The sequence below is a fragment of the Stigmatopora nigra genome, chromosome 10, assembly GCF_051989575.1.
Source record: "Stigmatopora nigra isolate UIUO_SnigA chromosome 10, RoL_Snig_1.1, whole genome shotgun sequence".
Lineage (NCBI taxonomy): Eukaryota > Metazoa > Chordata > Actinopteri > Syngnathiformes > Syngnathidae > Stigmatopora > Stigmatopora nigra.
Genome location: NC_135517.1, coordinates 14,637,501 through 14,655,000, shown reverse-complemented (window position 1 = coordinate 14,655,000; position 17,500 = coordinate 14,637,501). Strand labels below are relative to the sequence as shown.

The 17,500-nt window shown below is 39.2% G+C and overlaps 1 protein-coding gene across 2 annotated transcripts in view; it reads left to right on the top strand.

Moving 5' to 3' along the window:
* The window catches only part of kcnab2a (potassium voltage-gated channel subfamily A regulatory beta subunit 2a), a 93,143-nt gene that overhangs the window by 34,203 nt on the left and 41,440 nt on the right, over positions 1 to 17,500 (top strand). Inside the window, exon 3 of one of the 2 annotated variants that reach the window (XM_077727197.1) lies at positions 16,738 to 17,500. This exon is cut by the window's right edge and continues 7 nt beyond it. The exons of the other annotated variant lie outside the window; for it this stretch is intronic. Within the exon in view, the coding sequence (XP_077583323.1) occupies positions 17,296 to 17,500 (205 nt within the window). The 5' untranslated portion in view covers positions 16,738 to 17,295. The remainder of the gene's footprint in view (positions 1 to 16,737) is intronic. 2 annotated transcript variants of the gene reach the window in all.

Genomic DNA, 17,500 nt, shown 5'->3' with positions numbered 1-17,500 from the left:
ATGATGCCTAGATTTCAAATTCCCTTCTTAAATTTGCTCACATGAATTAAATGGCAGTTATTCCATTATGTATGACACATCCTAATGCGCTTAAACGTTATGATTTCTTATTACAGAACTTCTATTTCCAGGACAGACAGTGACGTTGCATGTTTACTGTATGGTGTAAAATTTACAAAACAATTTTCTGCTGTTTTACACCATGGCCCCTCAGTCATTTAAAGCTCATTATCACATCCTTTTTTTTAAACTGTCAATTGACAATGTATCAAGTATTTGTTCATTATGTAATATTCATTCATGTAAGTATGGATGATACTCATCTTACAATGATTTATTTTCGGTGTTGGTTTCTCCTTGTAGATTTCAAAAAATCATTTGTTAAATAACAGATTAAGATTGGAGTTCAGAATGGAAACTTTTCTATTGGCAAGTTATATGTCTAGTGAGATAGAGCTGAACAAGTGTGACCATAATTTTGGATACAGTTGGCCTAGATCTTTGTTCATTCAAATAACTTAATGCTTTTCTCTTTTGCTGTCCACTCTGAGTTGGATTGTGTTCATCATTTCCCTTGTCGCATGTATAGAATGCTTGGATAGCATGTGTCTTGTTTCTTGAGCACCTGAATGCTGCCTATCAGTGTCACGCTTCCCATGGCGCACCTGTCAGAGGAGGGGGAGGCAGGTGGGAGGGTTCAGGTCGTGTTGATTACAAGATGCATGGCCATTGTACAGTCCCGTGGACGAAAGTGCCTTTCTAATGAGAGCAGCTGCTATTTAAAGGAAGTGACCCAATAGCTCCATCTGTGTGACTTCATAATTTGTCAAGGAGGTAAAAGTAGGAGGGTGGGGTCAGCATGTTTACGGGAGGCTATGCCAGTAGCCCTCAGGGGATTCCCAGCACGCTCAAGTCTGGTCACTGTCCTGCTGAAAACGTGCAGATTCCCAAACCGTCAGCGCCGAGCAGCGGCGTTCGCAAGAGCAACAGCAGCAGCAGTGGGAAGATGTTGTCCATGACATACAGCGAGAGCATACGGAGCGGGATCCACCGCTACCACTCGGACCAAGGGCTCAACCAGCGCCCGACCAGGCTCGCCGACCAGGCCGAGCTGCAACGCCTGCGGGAACAAAGGGTTGCTGCACAAATAAAGAACATGGAGGACTTTCTGAAGATGAATGGACTGACCCTGGAGGAGTGTGTGTCTTATCAGACGGGCATGAAATACAGGTAAGAAAGCAGGATTCAGAACAAGCAAAGAGCGTGCTTAGAAAAGGCAAAATGTTTTGGTCTACATATCTCTTTGAGAGTAGATGATGGATTTTTTATTATTTTGAGTTACAGTCAGGTTTATATGCTTGCTGGTTGTGATTGGTCAGTTGCACATTGGCCCAATTTCATGTGTGTAGGAGTTATACATCCCACATAAGGGTCATAGTAGGCTCTGTTCAAGGGCGTCTCCTAATTGGATTGATGTACGCCATTCACCACCACAACCCCAAAAAGGCGTGTGGAATGGTGACTTTTGTAGAAAACTCTTCTGTTGTTGTTTTCAGTGGACATACTCACTGGAACTTGGAAGGTTCATGTTCAGCATAGTGAGTTAGTTTTTTAATTATTATTTTTTAACTTTCGTATGTGGATGCAACAGCTGATGTTGTAGTGGTTCACTTGTATGATTTTGGTGCAGACAAGCGTGGGATCGATTCCCGCTCAGTGGATGTATGATAGTGAGAGCGAATAGTTGTCTGTCTCTGTGTGCCCCACGAGTGACTGGTGGCCAGTCTTGGGTGTTGTCTGCCCTTCGCCTGAAGTCAGCTGGGATAGGCTCCAACAATTCCTGTGCAGTATCAGATGATGAATGAATAAATGTAGTGGATGCCTGCTATTCAATGATTAGGGACCAGGCCCAACCTCAAATAGTGAAAATGCATTAATACTAATTAGGTATGCCTTCAATAACATGATACGAAATACGTCCCAATCACGTAATTTTCAGACGATCAGTGTCCAGTGGATAAAGATCAGTTTGCAGGGTTACAAAACCTGTCATTGCTCGCTCAGGGTATCACCATCTTACTTAGGGCGCCGGCATCTTACTTAGGGTGCCGACATCTTACATAAGGTGCCCCCGTCTTACCCGTGACCAGACCTTTTGTTATTCGTCGCCGTATTCGCTCGCTCTCAAAATTATAATCATGAAAGGGAGAGAGAGGGAGGGAGAGAGAGTTTCTAAATGTCAGAGCATTAATATCTGATTATTATAATATAAAATTATCAATAAGTTGCGTATTATTGGCGTGTGTGTACATGTTATTTGTCGCCGCATTCGCTCGCTCTCAAAATTATCAATGAATTACGTATTATTGGCATGTGTGTGTATATGTTTTTCAAACTACGGTTCGCGGGCCACATACAGCCCATTAGCTTTGTAATCCCGCCCGCTGACGTTGTCCAAATTATAGTAAAAATCAATGACCTCATTCATTCCCCTTTGCCCTGCAATAATCGGACGTCTACCTCTGTCAATGGCAGCCGGACGTCTGGGTACCGATCTTGCTATGGGATAATGTTGACTTTGAGGATTTTTCTTTTTGACGATTCATGTTGACTGTTGGGTTATATATCCACTAGATGGAGCTCTAATAACAGAAATAGCATCTGCACCTCAGTCAACATGAATCGGACGTCTACCGCTGTCAAGGCAGCTTATTGATAATGTGTTTAATTTGGGACAATAATAGTATAAAAGATGCAAGTTTGTCTATACCAGGGTTGAGGAAACTTTTTGAGTTGCGTGCCAGAATGGATACTAAAATTTGACAGAGGGAACAGGCCAGGAGCATTTGGACACGCAATGTAATTTATCAAACATGGGGATTGAAATGTAAGAAAAAAAACTGAATTTAAGGTGAAAATTTATTTTCAAATATACTTTCAACATTAAGAACATTATTATCCAACGAAAGGAAGCAGTCTTTAAATTGAAAGTGATGAGCGTCCGTCAACCAAATGTCCGCTGACCAAACGTCCGCCGACCAAACGACATTTTATATATTTATAATATCTATAATGTGGTAAAATCACATGGAAAACGGAATTTAATGAATAAATACAGATACTTGAGCTCTTTGGAAGCTTAAACCGAGCCCAGGGTAGTGATTTCCCGGTAAAAGACAACCATGGACCTCAATGGCGAAAAACACCAAAATGCACTAAAATGTGATTTTTAGAGACTTTAACCGAGCTCAGGTTCCTCGATTTCCCGGTAAAAAGTGCACTTTTAACCCGGTACTGGACCCTATTGCAGTAAAATTATTTTTCTATCAGGTGGAAGTGTTCTGCTGATTCAAATAAGAACAAAATTTTAATTTTAAATAATTTCCCATGAATTTAGGAAATATGTATTCAAAATGATTTGCTGAGAACCTTAATTCAAAGATTAATCTCAACGTTTTCTATGCTGGTGTAAATTACAGTATCTACTGTTATAAATACCGTTTTTATTCTGTCATTATAGTACAGTCGAACCTTGTGATACGACCGCTCCGCCATACCACATTTTTGTCTTACGACAAAAATTTCGATCGAATATTTCGCCTCAAATACGGTCAAAATTTAGTGATTCGACCATGCCAGGTGGCCATGGCCAATTTTGTTTTATTTCAAAATCAAGGCTACTCACGTCTGGCGAAAAAAAATGTTGCCCCGACCTCGCTAAGATGGCAGTGCGCCGAGCGAGCAGTGACAGGAACGTTTCACGTTTAATGCAAGATACGTTTTTTTTTTAGAATTTCATTCATAGACGTCAAAATAGATTTTCCTTAGCGTTGTATCTGTGGGGGCGGGGCGAGCGCGTCGGCAAAATGTTCTTTGGCTGGATAGTCGGTCGGCTAAGTAGTCGTTCGCCTAATTCTACGTTCGGCCAGATTCCCGTCGGCGAGTTGGCATTCGGACAGACGTCAGTAGGCTAAATGTCTTTCGGCAAGTAGACCGGCCACGTAAACCTTCAATATACTTATATAGGCCTTAAACATAAATTATAATACAAAATATAGCACTGAATAAACTTCAATTTGAACAATTTCAACTTATGAACAAGCGCTCGGAACCTAACTAGTTCGTAAGTAGGGGAGCGTCTGTAATTACAAATTCACTAGTGAAAATCAAGTGACACGTTGCTGTTGTAGCTGTCCTCGTCATTCACATCATGTTCCGCATCAGTGTTGAGTTTCTGAGTGAGTTCATGTCCATCGTTGCCAGCATTGGGTGGCGCTTGCTAGGGAGGTTGCAAACCAGTCTGAATCGGGCCGTCTGACCTTCGAGTCGTCGAGAGCGTTGGCCAGTCCGCATCCCCTGAACGACTTGATGATTAGCTCCTTCGGTAGCTGTTCCAAAGCATCGACAATCCATTTCAAATATACTTTCGTTGATGGTGCACGCATGTTGCCGGACAGATTTGGTGTAGTTTTTCTCGCCGTGCAACATCCAGTTCTCGTAGAACTGTCGGACTTTGGTTTTGAAGGGGGCGTTCCAGTAGACGTCGTGTGCCAGTATGAAATTGGTGCAGCTTTCCGAAATCTCGGCCACGTCAATCTGGAGCTTCTTCACTTGTTTCTTGGTGGTATCTCTAAAGTGACAACGGTATGAATCCCATAAAACCTATTTTTCACCGGCATGTCGCTCTATTTTTCAAACTTTCCCCCGCAGTGCCGTTCAAATAGAGGTGCCGCTCAAACGGAGGTATACATATCTATGTCATGATAGGATCAAAACCTGGAAAAGATTGAGATCTTGCCTAGTCGAATGCAATCTTTCCGTTACTTTATGACTCCCCAAGTGTCTGGACCTCCTGCTAGGGCAAGGGTTTCAAACTCGGGTTGGTAATAACATGCACTTGATTTCATGTGGGCTGGACAGACCATTTTAGATATAATAATTTGATTTTTTTTTAATTGGATTATAAGAACTGGATCAAAAGCCCTAAATATTCAGTTTTTTATACATATGAAACTTTATTTTAAACTTTTTTTCTTAGTAAGGTAAAACATCTAATAATCATTTGTTTTTCATTTCAAATGGAAACACTTTTTTTAATTACATTTGTCTGTTCATGAGCACCTATCGGTTGCCTGCTACATAAACAATTGTCCCCCCTAAATTACTCAATGAATAGCAGTATTTCAGGCAAAAAAAATATCCAAATCAAGTAGGCTACAAGCTAAATAATATTTTTTTGTAAATTAAATAAATAAACAAAACTTACTTTAGAACCACTACAAATTCTGAAAAGATTTTCCGTTTTTGGCACAAATGATTAAATCTTCCCAAAAAAGCTGGTATTTCCAAAGCAAAAATTACGGTTTCTTGCTAGAAGTCAAAGATTAAGCACTTTACAATTATTATCAGACTTTGCACGATTTAAGCACTTCAAGCACAATTTATGTGAGATAAGATATCATGTTCTTTATGGTTAAGTACAGTCAGACAGCTTGACTTGCCGGAGCCAGACGGGAAGTTGTGCGTCTCCTTTTTAAGATATAAGGAGAGTAAATTATAGATCTTCAGAGTTACTTCCACTAATGGAGATGGTAATGAACCCCATTCGGCTCCACCCATACCATAGCTATGATTCATCAGAACAATTCCTCCCTGTTCAGGACAAGGAGAGGAGGGCGAGGGGTGGCTATGTACACGGCAAAGCCCTCGTAATGTAGCATAAACACATAATCTAACCTTGCACTATATACTTAATTTAAATTTTGTTTGACATTTTTATACCTTTCTTCTCCCGGGTTAGCTCTATTTGCCCCGCCTCCACCCTCACTTTCAGATGCAACAGGGGCTGTTTGCTTTTGTATTCCCTTCAAAACATTCCGAAAATAGAGTAGTTTGTGTATCTGCCACAAAGTTTAAAAACCGGGACTTTTTCTAAAATTCCCAATTATAGATTATTTGAATGCTTTGTTTTCTGAATGTGACTTTAATTAATATATTCTATGAAATGATATAAGGACATCACAATAGAACAAGTAATCTGTGGGTTGCATTTTGCCAGTTTTCTTTCATGAGCAGCTTTGGTCCACGAGAGGGCAGTCATGTTTCATTCAAGCATCTAGTGATCCAGTTGGGAAAATGTCCAAGGCCCCAACAAGTAAAGCGGTCTGTAAGTTTCTTAGGTGAGGTCGACCTATATTAGCAGAGGTTTGACAAGTGCTTTTTGGGTACACTCTCCAACAGTTGAGGTTAAGGGCCACAATAATTCCTTTAACTCACATTCACCCCAACAAACAAATCACTCCGGCTTTCTATAATTTCACACATGCAGTATAGAAGAAGGTCCCACTCTTCATAGGACAGGGCCGATATTCCACTTATGGTACGATTCTGGGGTAAACGTAGCACTAGACCAGGGGGTGCAAACTTTTCGGCCCGGGGGTACGATGCATATAAAAACTGCATCCGTTAACAATACATATGAAACATAAACAGAAAAAAAGTACTAAAGTATTAACATACTCATCACTCATTAATAAAGAGACAAGTATAAGGTACAAAATAAAGTTGAAAGGAATGTATTACGAAATATTAAAATGTAATTTTAAAAAAGAGAGAAGGGCTGTAAAACACAAAAAACAAATAAGAGTGTACAGAGCTACTGCTACTGGCTCCTGGTTGACGACGCCATCTTGAGGGGAGGGGTGGGGGTTGGGGTAAACTATTTGGACATCGTCGGCGGGCCGGATTAAAAAGCCTAAGGGCCGTATGTGTTTGCCCATCCTGCACTAGACTGTCATTCCCAAATACTTTGGTGCCAACAACTGACTGTTAATATAATAAAAACACTAAGGCAAAAAAAATATGTTTTAACCACTATTATAGATGTACTGTAAGTGAAATAATCTTTCAATCATTCATTTATTTTCTGAACCGATTATCCTCACAAGGGTCAGGAGGAATAATGTCAGTGACTAAAACAAGCGTCTAAAGAGATAACTATTTATGCACTTAATTTCATAAATAAAATTATAATGATAAGATGGGCTGTAAAACATGAAAAACATAAGAGTGTACAGAGCTACTCCCACTGGCTTCCGCTTGAACGGCGCCATCTTGGAAAAGAAGGGAGCTGTCTTATCTTTATTGCACAACATAAAAACAAAAATATTTTTTAACATCATATTTCATATTCTCTTAAAGCAAGGTTACTGAGAATTACATTCAATAAGTCAATATTTGCAGTGTTGACACTTCTTTTTTAAGACCTCTGCAATTCTCCCTGGTATGCTGTTGATCAACTTCCGAACCAAATCCCAACTGATGGCCATCCATTTTTGCATAATCAATCCTTGGAGTTTGTCAGAATTTATGCGCTTTTGATTGTCCACCCACCTCTTGTGGATTGACCACAAGTTCCCAATGGGATCAAGATCTGGAGTTTCTTGGCCAGGGGCCCAAAATCTTCCTTAAGACATTTTTTTTATGACCTTTGCTTTATGGAAAGGTGCTCTATCATGCTGCAAAAGGCTTTCGTCATCACCAAATTGCCATGGATGGTTGGGAGAAGTTGCTCCTGGGGGACATTCAGGGACCATTCTTTGTTCATCACTGTGTTTTTATGCAGAAAGCCCACTCCCTTAACCGAAATGTAACCGTATTTATGATTAGGCTCAGGATGCTTCACTGTTGGCATGAGACAAGACTGATGGTCGCGCTCACCTCATCTTACCCGGACAAGCCTTCTTCCAGATACCCCAAACAATTGGAAAGGGGAGTCATCGGAGAAAATAACTTTAAGCCAGTCCTCAGCAGTCCACTCCTTGTAACCTCTGCAGAATATCAGTGTGTCCCCTTCTTTGCTGCCCTCCTTAACACTAGGACTTCGTCCAAAACTCTTTGCCTTACTGAGTGTGCAGATGCACTCACACCTGCCTGCTGCCATTTTTATTTATCAAGCTCTGTACTGGTGGTGGCCTGATCCCATTGCTGAAACAACTTCAGGAGACGGTCCTGCTGCTTGCTGCACTTGATCCCCTGGTGCCTGTTTGCTTTCAATTGAACCTCTCTTACAACCACGCAGGGGCAATTCGGTGAAGAAGAATGCCTTTTCCTGCATGATGGAGCATCTTGCCAAAAAACAAAGGTCATAACAAAATGGCTTATGGAACAACACATTAAGATTTTGGGCCCTTGGCTAGGGAAATCTCCAGATCTCAATACTATTGAGAACTTTTCGTCAATCCTCAAGGGCCGGGTGGACAATCAAAAAACCCACAAATTCTAACAAACTCCAAGCATCGATTATGCAAGAATGGATGGTCATCAGTCAGGATTTGGTTCAAAATTTGATCGACAGCATTCCTGGGAGAATTGCAAAGGTCTATAAAAATAAGGGTTAAAACTGAAAATATTGACGTATTGCATGTAGTTCTCAATAAAAGCTTTTGATGCTTGCTTGTGAAATGCTTCTCAACCCAGAGGGAACAGACTTTGTGAAAATTTAATATTCATGTCATTCTGAAAACTTTTGGCCATGACTGTACACCATGCAACACTTTTGGTATTATTTGTTGATGTTTGAAAGGGTACCCGGACAATTCGTCGACAGACGCTTCGTCGAGCAGACACTTCGTCGACCGGAGACTTCGTCGACCGGACACTTAGTTGAGCGACAATTCGTCGCCAGACAGTTTGCTTAACCTTAACCACTATTAAAGAAGACAAAGGAAATTCACATATTCTTTATTAAAGAAAATAAAACAGCAAAATCTTGCTCAACAACACAATCACATTAACATTTAGATGTGTGCAAGTGCTAAATGTGCTCGTCTCTAAACACACTATGCACGAAAAGGTTCCTACATTGAGCACTCCACATTTGGAAAGACTCCAAAAAGAATCAACGTGACATAACAACTCAGATGTCATGTTGATTCTTCATAACAAATGGGGAGACATCTTGCAACAGACGAGTTCTCGGGCCACTGATGACTCTACCAAATTACTATTAGCTGTTTGGTTTTTAATCGTGAATTGATGTCGCTACGATTCTGACTGGATGCTTATATTTGTTATGAAGTATGCCAAAAATACTGCATCTCTGACTTTGATATAGACGCACACGTTTGGTTTTAAATCAAGCAATCTATTGTCCTTTCAAATTCTATTGACTATTAATAGGAGCGAATGGGCATGTTTCCGTTGCCTCACAACACGCATACAAGATGCCTATGGGAATACGAAGCAAAAAAAAGATCGAAGACGTCGAAGAATGTGAATTTCCTTTGTCTTCTTTTTAAGAAAATTTCTAATAAAATAATTGTATTTTCAAAACAATCGTTCGCGAGTCCGGCGACGAATTGTCAGCGACGACGTCTAGCTGCGTTTTCTCACAATGCGCATCGGAAATCTAGTCTGTATAAACGATACCTATGGAAATACTAAGCAAAGAAAAAAAAGAACACGGCGAAGAATGTGAATTTCCTTCGTCTTCTTTTAGATAAATATTTTAATAAAATAATTTTATTTTATGCCTTTTATTTTAAAAACAATCGTTTGCGAGTCCGGCGACAAATTGTCCGGCGACAATATGTCTGTTCAATGAACTGTCTGGCGACTAAGCCCCCGTTCGACGAACCGACTGGGTACAAAGCGTCCGGCGACTAAATGTCCGTCGACGAAATGTCCCATCACGTTTGGAAGTGTCAATTTATACAAAGTAATGTGCTTGCCTTTACTGTAGCTTGAAGCAAGCACACTTTTGGAAAAAAATGCCCATCTGTCAAGATACTGTTTGTAGGAATTGACATTTGACACAAATAGCTCACATTTTTCCTGATAACTCAAATCATTCCAAAACAACATCAGGTGAGTCTAATAAACAGTGACCCGTAAGTCGACTCATCACTGTTCGGAATGTATTGGGATTTGTGTTCATACACGATTGTATGTGTGTGCTTTTATACATCTGTCAAGTTCACACACATACCTAAGGGCAATTTAAAGTGTTCAATCAGCGTACCATGCATGTTTTTGGGGTGTGGGGGGGAAACCGGAGTACCCGGAGAAATCCCACGCAACCCTTGGGAGAACGTGCAAACTCCACTTAGCCATCGGGGATCAAACGCTCGACCTCAGAACTGTGAGGCCGACACGCGAAACACTCGTTCCTCTGGGCCGCCAGTTTGTTAAAATGTGATATGATAAAACACAGTGCCAAAAGGCATGCTTCATCTTACATAACTGCATTACATAATTACTGAGGGCTTCCCTGTCCTCTTTTTGCATATCTGAGCTCTCTTGCTCTCCTAGATGTGTCATATCCTGAGCTCTGCTGCACGCGTCTGCAAGGCCATCTCACATGCTCTCTGGAGAATTAGAAATCGAGGAGATAGCTGCTTACAGATGTGTCCTGCATGTGTCTCTTGCTTCGTATCAGGGGTTCCCAGATTTACTCGAGCAAAAAAAAAAAAAATGCCACTCAGTCTTTTTTCATGGCAATGAGGCTTTGGGAATGGAAAAAATATAAACAATTTGTAGGTATTGTTAAACTAACACAAAATAATGATTTGCTTCTAGGTCTTTTAATAAGCTATTTCATATAAATATAGCTTTAAAAGCAACTGGGTTCAGTAAAATGACTATGTTAAAATGGTTACTCAAATAATCTAAAATGTAACATGTACATCACACTTTTTTATAATCATGATAACGGATATATTAATGTTTGAACAGATAATGACACTGCTCATTGGTGCTGCCATTTTGGGACAAATTTGATGTTACGTATACCAAAATTTGGAGCTTTGTCAAAATCACTTTTTGCCTTTTTATCTTCACAATTTATTAATTGTAATAATCAAAGTTGTTTTAGGCACGATTGACTAAAAACCAACCCAAAAGCAGTGGCTTCTTCCTACAAAAATATGTTTTTGTTAAAACTTTAGTGTCTTGAGTGCATAAAAAAAAGTATCCCAGGCCAAATCATGTTAATTCATATTTAAAAACTGCTGGTTTTGTGCTGATATTGATTGTCAATTACCCATATTAATTCTTTAAACAAAAATGTACCAGTTTTTATTTAAACCAATAGTGTAGCACCAATAATGAACAAAAGAACTAAACTTAATGAAAAAAGTGCATTTGCCGAACACTGATCTACAGATCATCAACACATTATAACTAATACACTTGCAACAACTTGCTTGCATCTTGATTAGGTCATCAGGTGACAACAGGTTACATGATTAAGAATTCAAAGTTTATTCAAACAGGACAGATAGCATTTCCACATTTTGATTATTGACAGATTAGAATAAACAATTAGGCTGATACTGCTACCTACTGTACAAGAATGTGTACCTCTTATTCCGCCACCTATCATGCGCTTGAGTCATTTTCGTACTCTCACAAATAATTGCCAACAAGAATCAAAAATACAAATTGGTTGGTACCAAATTCCATAATTGATTTTAATGTTTTGTTGTTGCATCCTTAAACACTACACATCTTAAGAATGTTTTTTTCTTCAAATTAAAAAAATCACATTATAAACAGAGTTAAACAAAATACTAGTATGTATTTGTTCATTGGTATTTTAGGAAGTAAAATGCCCAATAGAAAGGAAAAGGGCACCTACTGTTATTGACTGGCATGCCCCCTCTCTATCAAAGCTTTGACTTTGAGTACAGCATTTGCAGTATAAGCAATATATGCCTTCGGACCAGCTCTACAACACATTTAATTTGATCTCAAGAAAAATAAAATTATACGGCAGGTCCGATTTGTTGAGACATGCATTAAAGGAAATTGTGTTACATTTATATATAAAACTATAATATTTCACTGAATACAATGGATACAATGGAATATAGATGCAGTAATAAATACAAATTAATTGGCTTTCATTGTTTAAAATTGTTTGATTCTGTGTCTATCTCTGATTTCTAGACTTTTTAACAGCAAAGGTCAAAAGTTACAGTGAGTTTGATAAATCTCGCTCACATTCAATCTATATTTCTATATTTTACATCCTATTGTTGTGCTCTAGACCAGTGTTTCCCAACCAGTGTGCCGCGGCACGCTGGGGTGCCGTGAGTGATGCTCTGGTGTGCCGCGGGGAATTACAAGGAGGAATCTCAATATTAAGAGATTAAAATTCAATTATTATGAGGTTAAAATTGGAATATTAATTCCTAGATTTTACTATAACAAAATTCAAATTGTGATATTGTGAGATTAAAGTCATTTTGTTGCTTATTTTTACTTATGTCAAGTAAACCAGAAGCTCTTTGGTTTTGTCGACGTTAAGTTTGTGGGAGCATAAAACACCTTTTCTCGTAATTTTAGGTGGTTGAAATAATATTGGGAAGAAAAAATGTTGTGATATTACAAGATTTAAGTTATACTACCTTTTGCATAATATTGGGAGAAAGAATCAAAATTTAAATAAGGTTAAAAAAACATTGCATTCATTATTTTAACATCAGCCAAGAGAGATTTTCACCTCTTGGTGTGCCTTGAGATTTCTTTCAATGCAACAAGTGTGCTGCAGCTCAAAAAAGGTCGGGGAAACACTGCTCTAGACTGTTTAATCCGAGAACAAGAGTTAATCTCGAGCAAAACAAATTAATCTCAAAACTAATTAATTAAATTATCTGAGAACACTTGCGCATTGAGACCTTTTAGGTTTGGTCTGGACCAAACAGTGTGCCCTTGAGGCTTTTTCAGATCTGTCCTCTTTGGTCCACACCAAACCCACACAGAGGAGAACATGCAAACTCCACACAGGTGGGCCGAACTGGATTTGAACCCAGGACCCCAGAGCTGTGAGGTTGACATGCTAACCACTCAAGTCGATGCGATGTGTTTGACTATGTGATCGGGTAGCAACCTAGCTAACCTGCCTCTTGCCCAACATCATCTGGGATAGATAAGATTAGTTTTTTTTAAAATTATTTCAGGAAATTCAGTTTGTAGCAGTAGCAAGGATAGACACAGGAAAAGACAATGCCGACCTAGATAAAACTGGAACCATACACAGGAAGCCCACAAAAGGTTAGGACCTTCTGCAGACTGAGGCGGAAGTTGTAAATATGCAGAATCACTCTTGCAAGCCAATCCGCACAGTCCCTCGCTAGCCTTCCTGGCCTGAATGGTTCCAAAAAAAATGTCCAGGACTAGCATAAAGAAACTTGTTATGAAGTTATGAAGGATAAATGAAAGAATGAATGTTGTTTGACCTACCCAGAGAAGTTACATACGTTTCTATCGAATTAGACACCCAAGTCAGTCCATTAATGACAGAATACCCAGACTGATTGTGTAGACCCAAATGAGGACAATCATGTTTTCAACTCGTCAATTCCTGCAATAAAAGAAACAGGATCATTTCATTTGTAAATTATAGTGCAGTGCTTAGGATAAAAATATTTGTGGGGATTTTTAAAGTAATTTTAGGTCCAAAGAAAGAATTATCATCAAATTGTCCATGTATATTTTCTTTTTGCGGAAGTTATTAACCTGGCAGATATTAGGAGGGTTTATCTGGCACTTCAGGGTACATTAGAACATCCATCACTCAATGCTGTCAGTCTTTCTGACTTTATGTCACTTTCATTTAACCCACTGAGCCTGTCCTTTCACACACGCATACACTTTTTGCCTACCCCAGAGATCCATCTTGCCGGGTTTCCTCAAATCCTGAGTAATGCCCTACAATTATGATGTAAGAAAGTATAATTTAAATCTTCAGATGGACAGCTGGCAGACGCTCACACATGAAAGGGTTTTAATCCAGAGTACGAGCTGCAGTGGTAATCACCTTCTGCTACACTTAACGTCCTGCCCTAATACCTCTACTGAAGCTTTCTCACAAATCACACAGACACAAGATAAGCTCAGGGAGTTCGGTAATAAGTGAAGCAAGAGAAGTACATAATATAGATGAACATGTAGTTAAAGGAAAAAAATGTGTCATTCTCTTCATACATTTTGCCCGGCTGATGGTTAAGTGGTCAGAGCGCCCCGATGCTATAATGGTTGGCGGTTTTGATTCTCGCTTCTGTGTGTTGTGTCAGGGATGGCATTCAGCGTAAAGCCTGTGCCAAATCTATCATGCGAATAGACTGTTTTGCAGTGGCAAATTGAGTGGAGACAAGCCAAAAAGTCATTCATTTAATTTTTGCATTTTCTTTTGATTTTGTCCTTATCAGGATGTGCTGAAGATATGATGTTTTGAAAAGGAAACATGTTATACCCTGTACTGATCACTAGTCATTGGCTAGGTATATACATAATAATATTTAATGCCTTAATTCAAGGAGTTGGAATACAAACATTTAAAGTATTTTCCAATAATTTCAGGAGATGTAAAACCAAATATTTGCCCTAGCAATGGCATTTATTCCAACTGCACATCCATTTGGGAAAGGTTTAACCTTCAAAACATAACTAAATGTGAATACAAAATGAAATACCTGTTTTGATTTTTTTCAAACTGTACAGCGTTGAACTTCTCCTTCTCTCGGAGTAAATCCGTAAAAAATATTAATTAAATTACTTGAGCACACAAAATGAAACAACACATAAAGCAAAGATTTACTTACACCAAAATATTTGCTGAAAACTAAAGCAATACATTAAAGAACAATCATTCATTGATTTTTCATGTCTAATATGTAAAAAAAATACAAATAAAAATAAAAACTGACAGTTTAAAAGGGTTGGCTGACAAAAACAAGAAAACTCCCCACCGGAAGCCCGGAACCCACTGGTGATTTAACCGTCGATCTCAAAACTGAGATGGATTTGTTCACCATTGTCCCACTGGTCATTAATATTATTAAAACAAAGGTTGAGGTTTCAATTTTACTAAACACTATTTAAATTCAACTTGAAGACACATGAATCAAAGGATCAACTCATTAGCAAGCTGTCTTGAAGCCTGACAACAATCCTGATTATTTGATTCAGGTGTATTGTAGGAGGGAGACGTGGAAAACAGACTGGTTAGGTGCACTTGAAGACCATAGTTGGAATTATTTGCCCACCCCTGCTCTAAGCCAATGCCAAACCAGTCCAAAGTATACCCATATGGGTCCCAACTCTGTGTTTGCTGGGTCATTGTAATGCCTTGGGTGCTCTTTGCAAAGGGACTGCGCTGACTGTTGTAAAACTGATTCAAAGAGCCAGTTCCTATTTTTAGAGATAACACTGCGATAGTGCTCAAGGATGACTAGTCATGACAATGCTCCCTCTGTGTTCAGAGTGCCTTCTAAACGACCCGTCAATTAAATGGGCATCCTTATTTTTGCTTGCCGCTTGCATGGCAGGGGATGGGGGCTGGCATTAATCAGTGATTTAGCTCCTCTTCTATACTGGACATGTTCTCCGGTGGTTCATTATGGTATGGCATGATTGATTTCTCAAATTGATGTCCTGAAAAAAGGAAGCTGTACGCAAAATGTAACAAAAGAAAACCCATTGTGTTCATTTTTATTCATAGTTAGTTTTACAGTAATTACAGTGGTACCTCAAAATATGAGCTTCATTCGTTCCAGGACTGAGCTCGTATGTCGATATTCTCGTAACTCGTACGAACGTTTCCTATTGAAATGAACTAAAAATAATAATTGTTCCAAACTTTTGAAAAAACAGGATATTGGATAGGAAAAAATATTGTATTTCTTCTAATTCAGTTTAATAGGACTAAAATTATACGGATTTCGAAGGGGGGAGCGAGAGCAAGACGGACAAAGGGGGTGGCACTTTTTTGCACGGCAACACGCTCGTTTCATAACAAACAAATTTAGATGAACTTGGATTACGATGCAGACACACTCAAAAGTAAGTTGAATCTAACCCGACACTAAAATTAATTCTAATTTTATTTTACATTTTAATATTTCTCCCAGCCGAGATTACCTGGTTGATCGCTTTCAACAGTAAACTCTCACTCTCTCTCATAATTATAATTTTGAGACTGAGCGAATCCGGCGACCAAAAAATAAAATATTGTTGCTTTTTATTGTTGAAGTTGCAACAAAATGATTTGGAACGAGATATAGGTAAATGTGTATTTGTATATTGTAACTATGTATTTTTGTTTATTTATTTATTTGGAAAGCAAACAAAATGAGGTTGACACCCCTGGTTTAAGGTTTTACACAAATATTGAAAATGTGAAAAGTGAAAGAAAACATGGAATGGGATAAAAATGAGATTATATAATGCTTCTCTGTATTAATTTTTTTTTAAATAATTTTTATTTTGCCTGATTTTTTTTTCAACCAATATATGTATTTCACAGCACACTATAAATTTTGATATTTTGTCACGCAACGACCATGGTCCAACAGAGGGTCACTTCTGTGTGTCACCCTCCTGCTTTATTTATGCGTAAATTGTTACTGATAAAGTTACATAATGAATATTTTATGTGCAGTTCGACTGTCCCTGGTGACAGACCTGATGGGGCAGACCAGGGTGAACCTTTTGTTTGAACAGTACAGGGTATTAGCCCAGAGCAGAGTAACATTTGCACAAAAAAATGTTTTCAAAAACACTGCTCCCTTTTTTAAAGGAACTCTTGTCAACACAACAGATTGCAATGCCTTGCACTCTCATGCTGCCTTGACTCTTTCTCCTCGTCGCTCTCTTCATTTCCCTCCCACTGTATTCACTCCTCCCCCTCTTTCTTTCCTCTCCCATGCATTGCCTATGTGCACCGTGCTGCAGCACGCTCGGCACAAGGCGGCTATATGCAGGTTGAATCAAGGCGACAGTGAGGCAGGTGACAATGAGGTCAAACGGGATAATGAACTTCCAGCAGCCAGTCGGACTGTCAAGGTAGATTCAGCAGATGTGAGGACATTCCTGACTTGCCCGAAGTGGAGAAGTTCCTTGTTTGGATCTTTACATTGCCATCCTTAAACTCCAGATCACATCTCTCTCTTGAAGGGAAACTGACAGATTCTAAATCTACTCATCAGCTTCTCAAGAGCATCTGATTAAAAGACAAAAGAGGACTCATTAAGGAATTAAGGAAGCCTTCAACTGAAAAAAAAAATGTTTTTTTTTTAATTTATTTTATCCATGCTTTTCATAGTTTTTTTAGCTGCACTCTGGGTTACTGTTTTGAGTGTGTCAGTCCATTTTTCAATTTGAAAGAGATTTATACCAACAGAAGGCGCGTCATACTTGCCTCAGGGACAAATCCACCTTTTAGAACCAAATACCTTCACAAACTACAGAAGTATTTAAAGAAAACTTTTTATCGCTGGATAGTGATCTAAGATGCAGGTTTCACTTGTTTGCACGGACCACCGCGGTGGAGTGAGCCGCACCACAGAAGACCGGCTCAACCGACAAAATGCTAACAGTCCCGGCACTGGGACACGAAGCAAGTTCCGAGCCGTGGCCATGGTGGCTCGTAGTCTTGGACAGCTCTCTGTTCAGAGTGTGCCCTCTTCCAGCGAACAAAGCATAAGGACTGGCATGA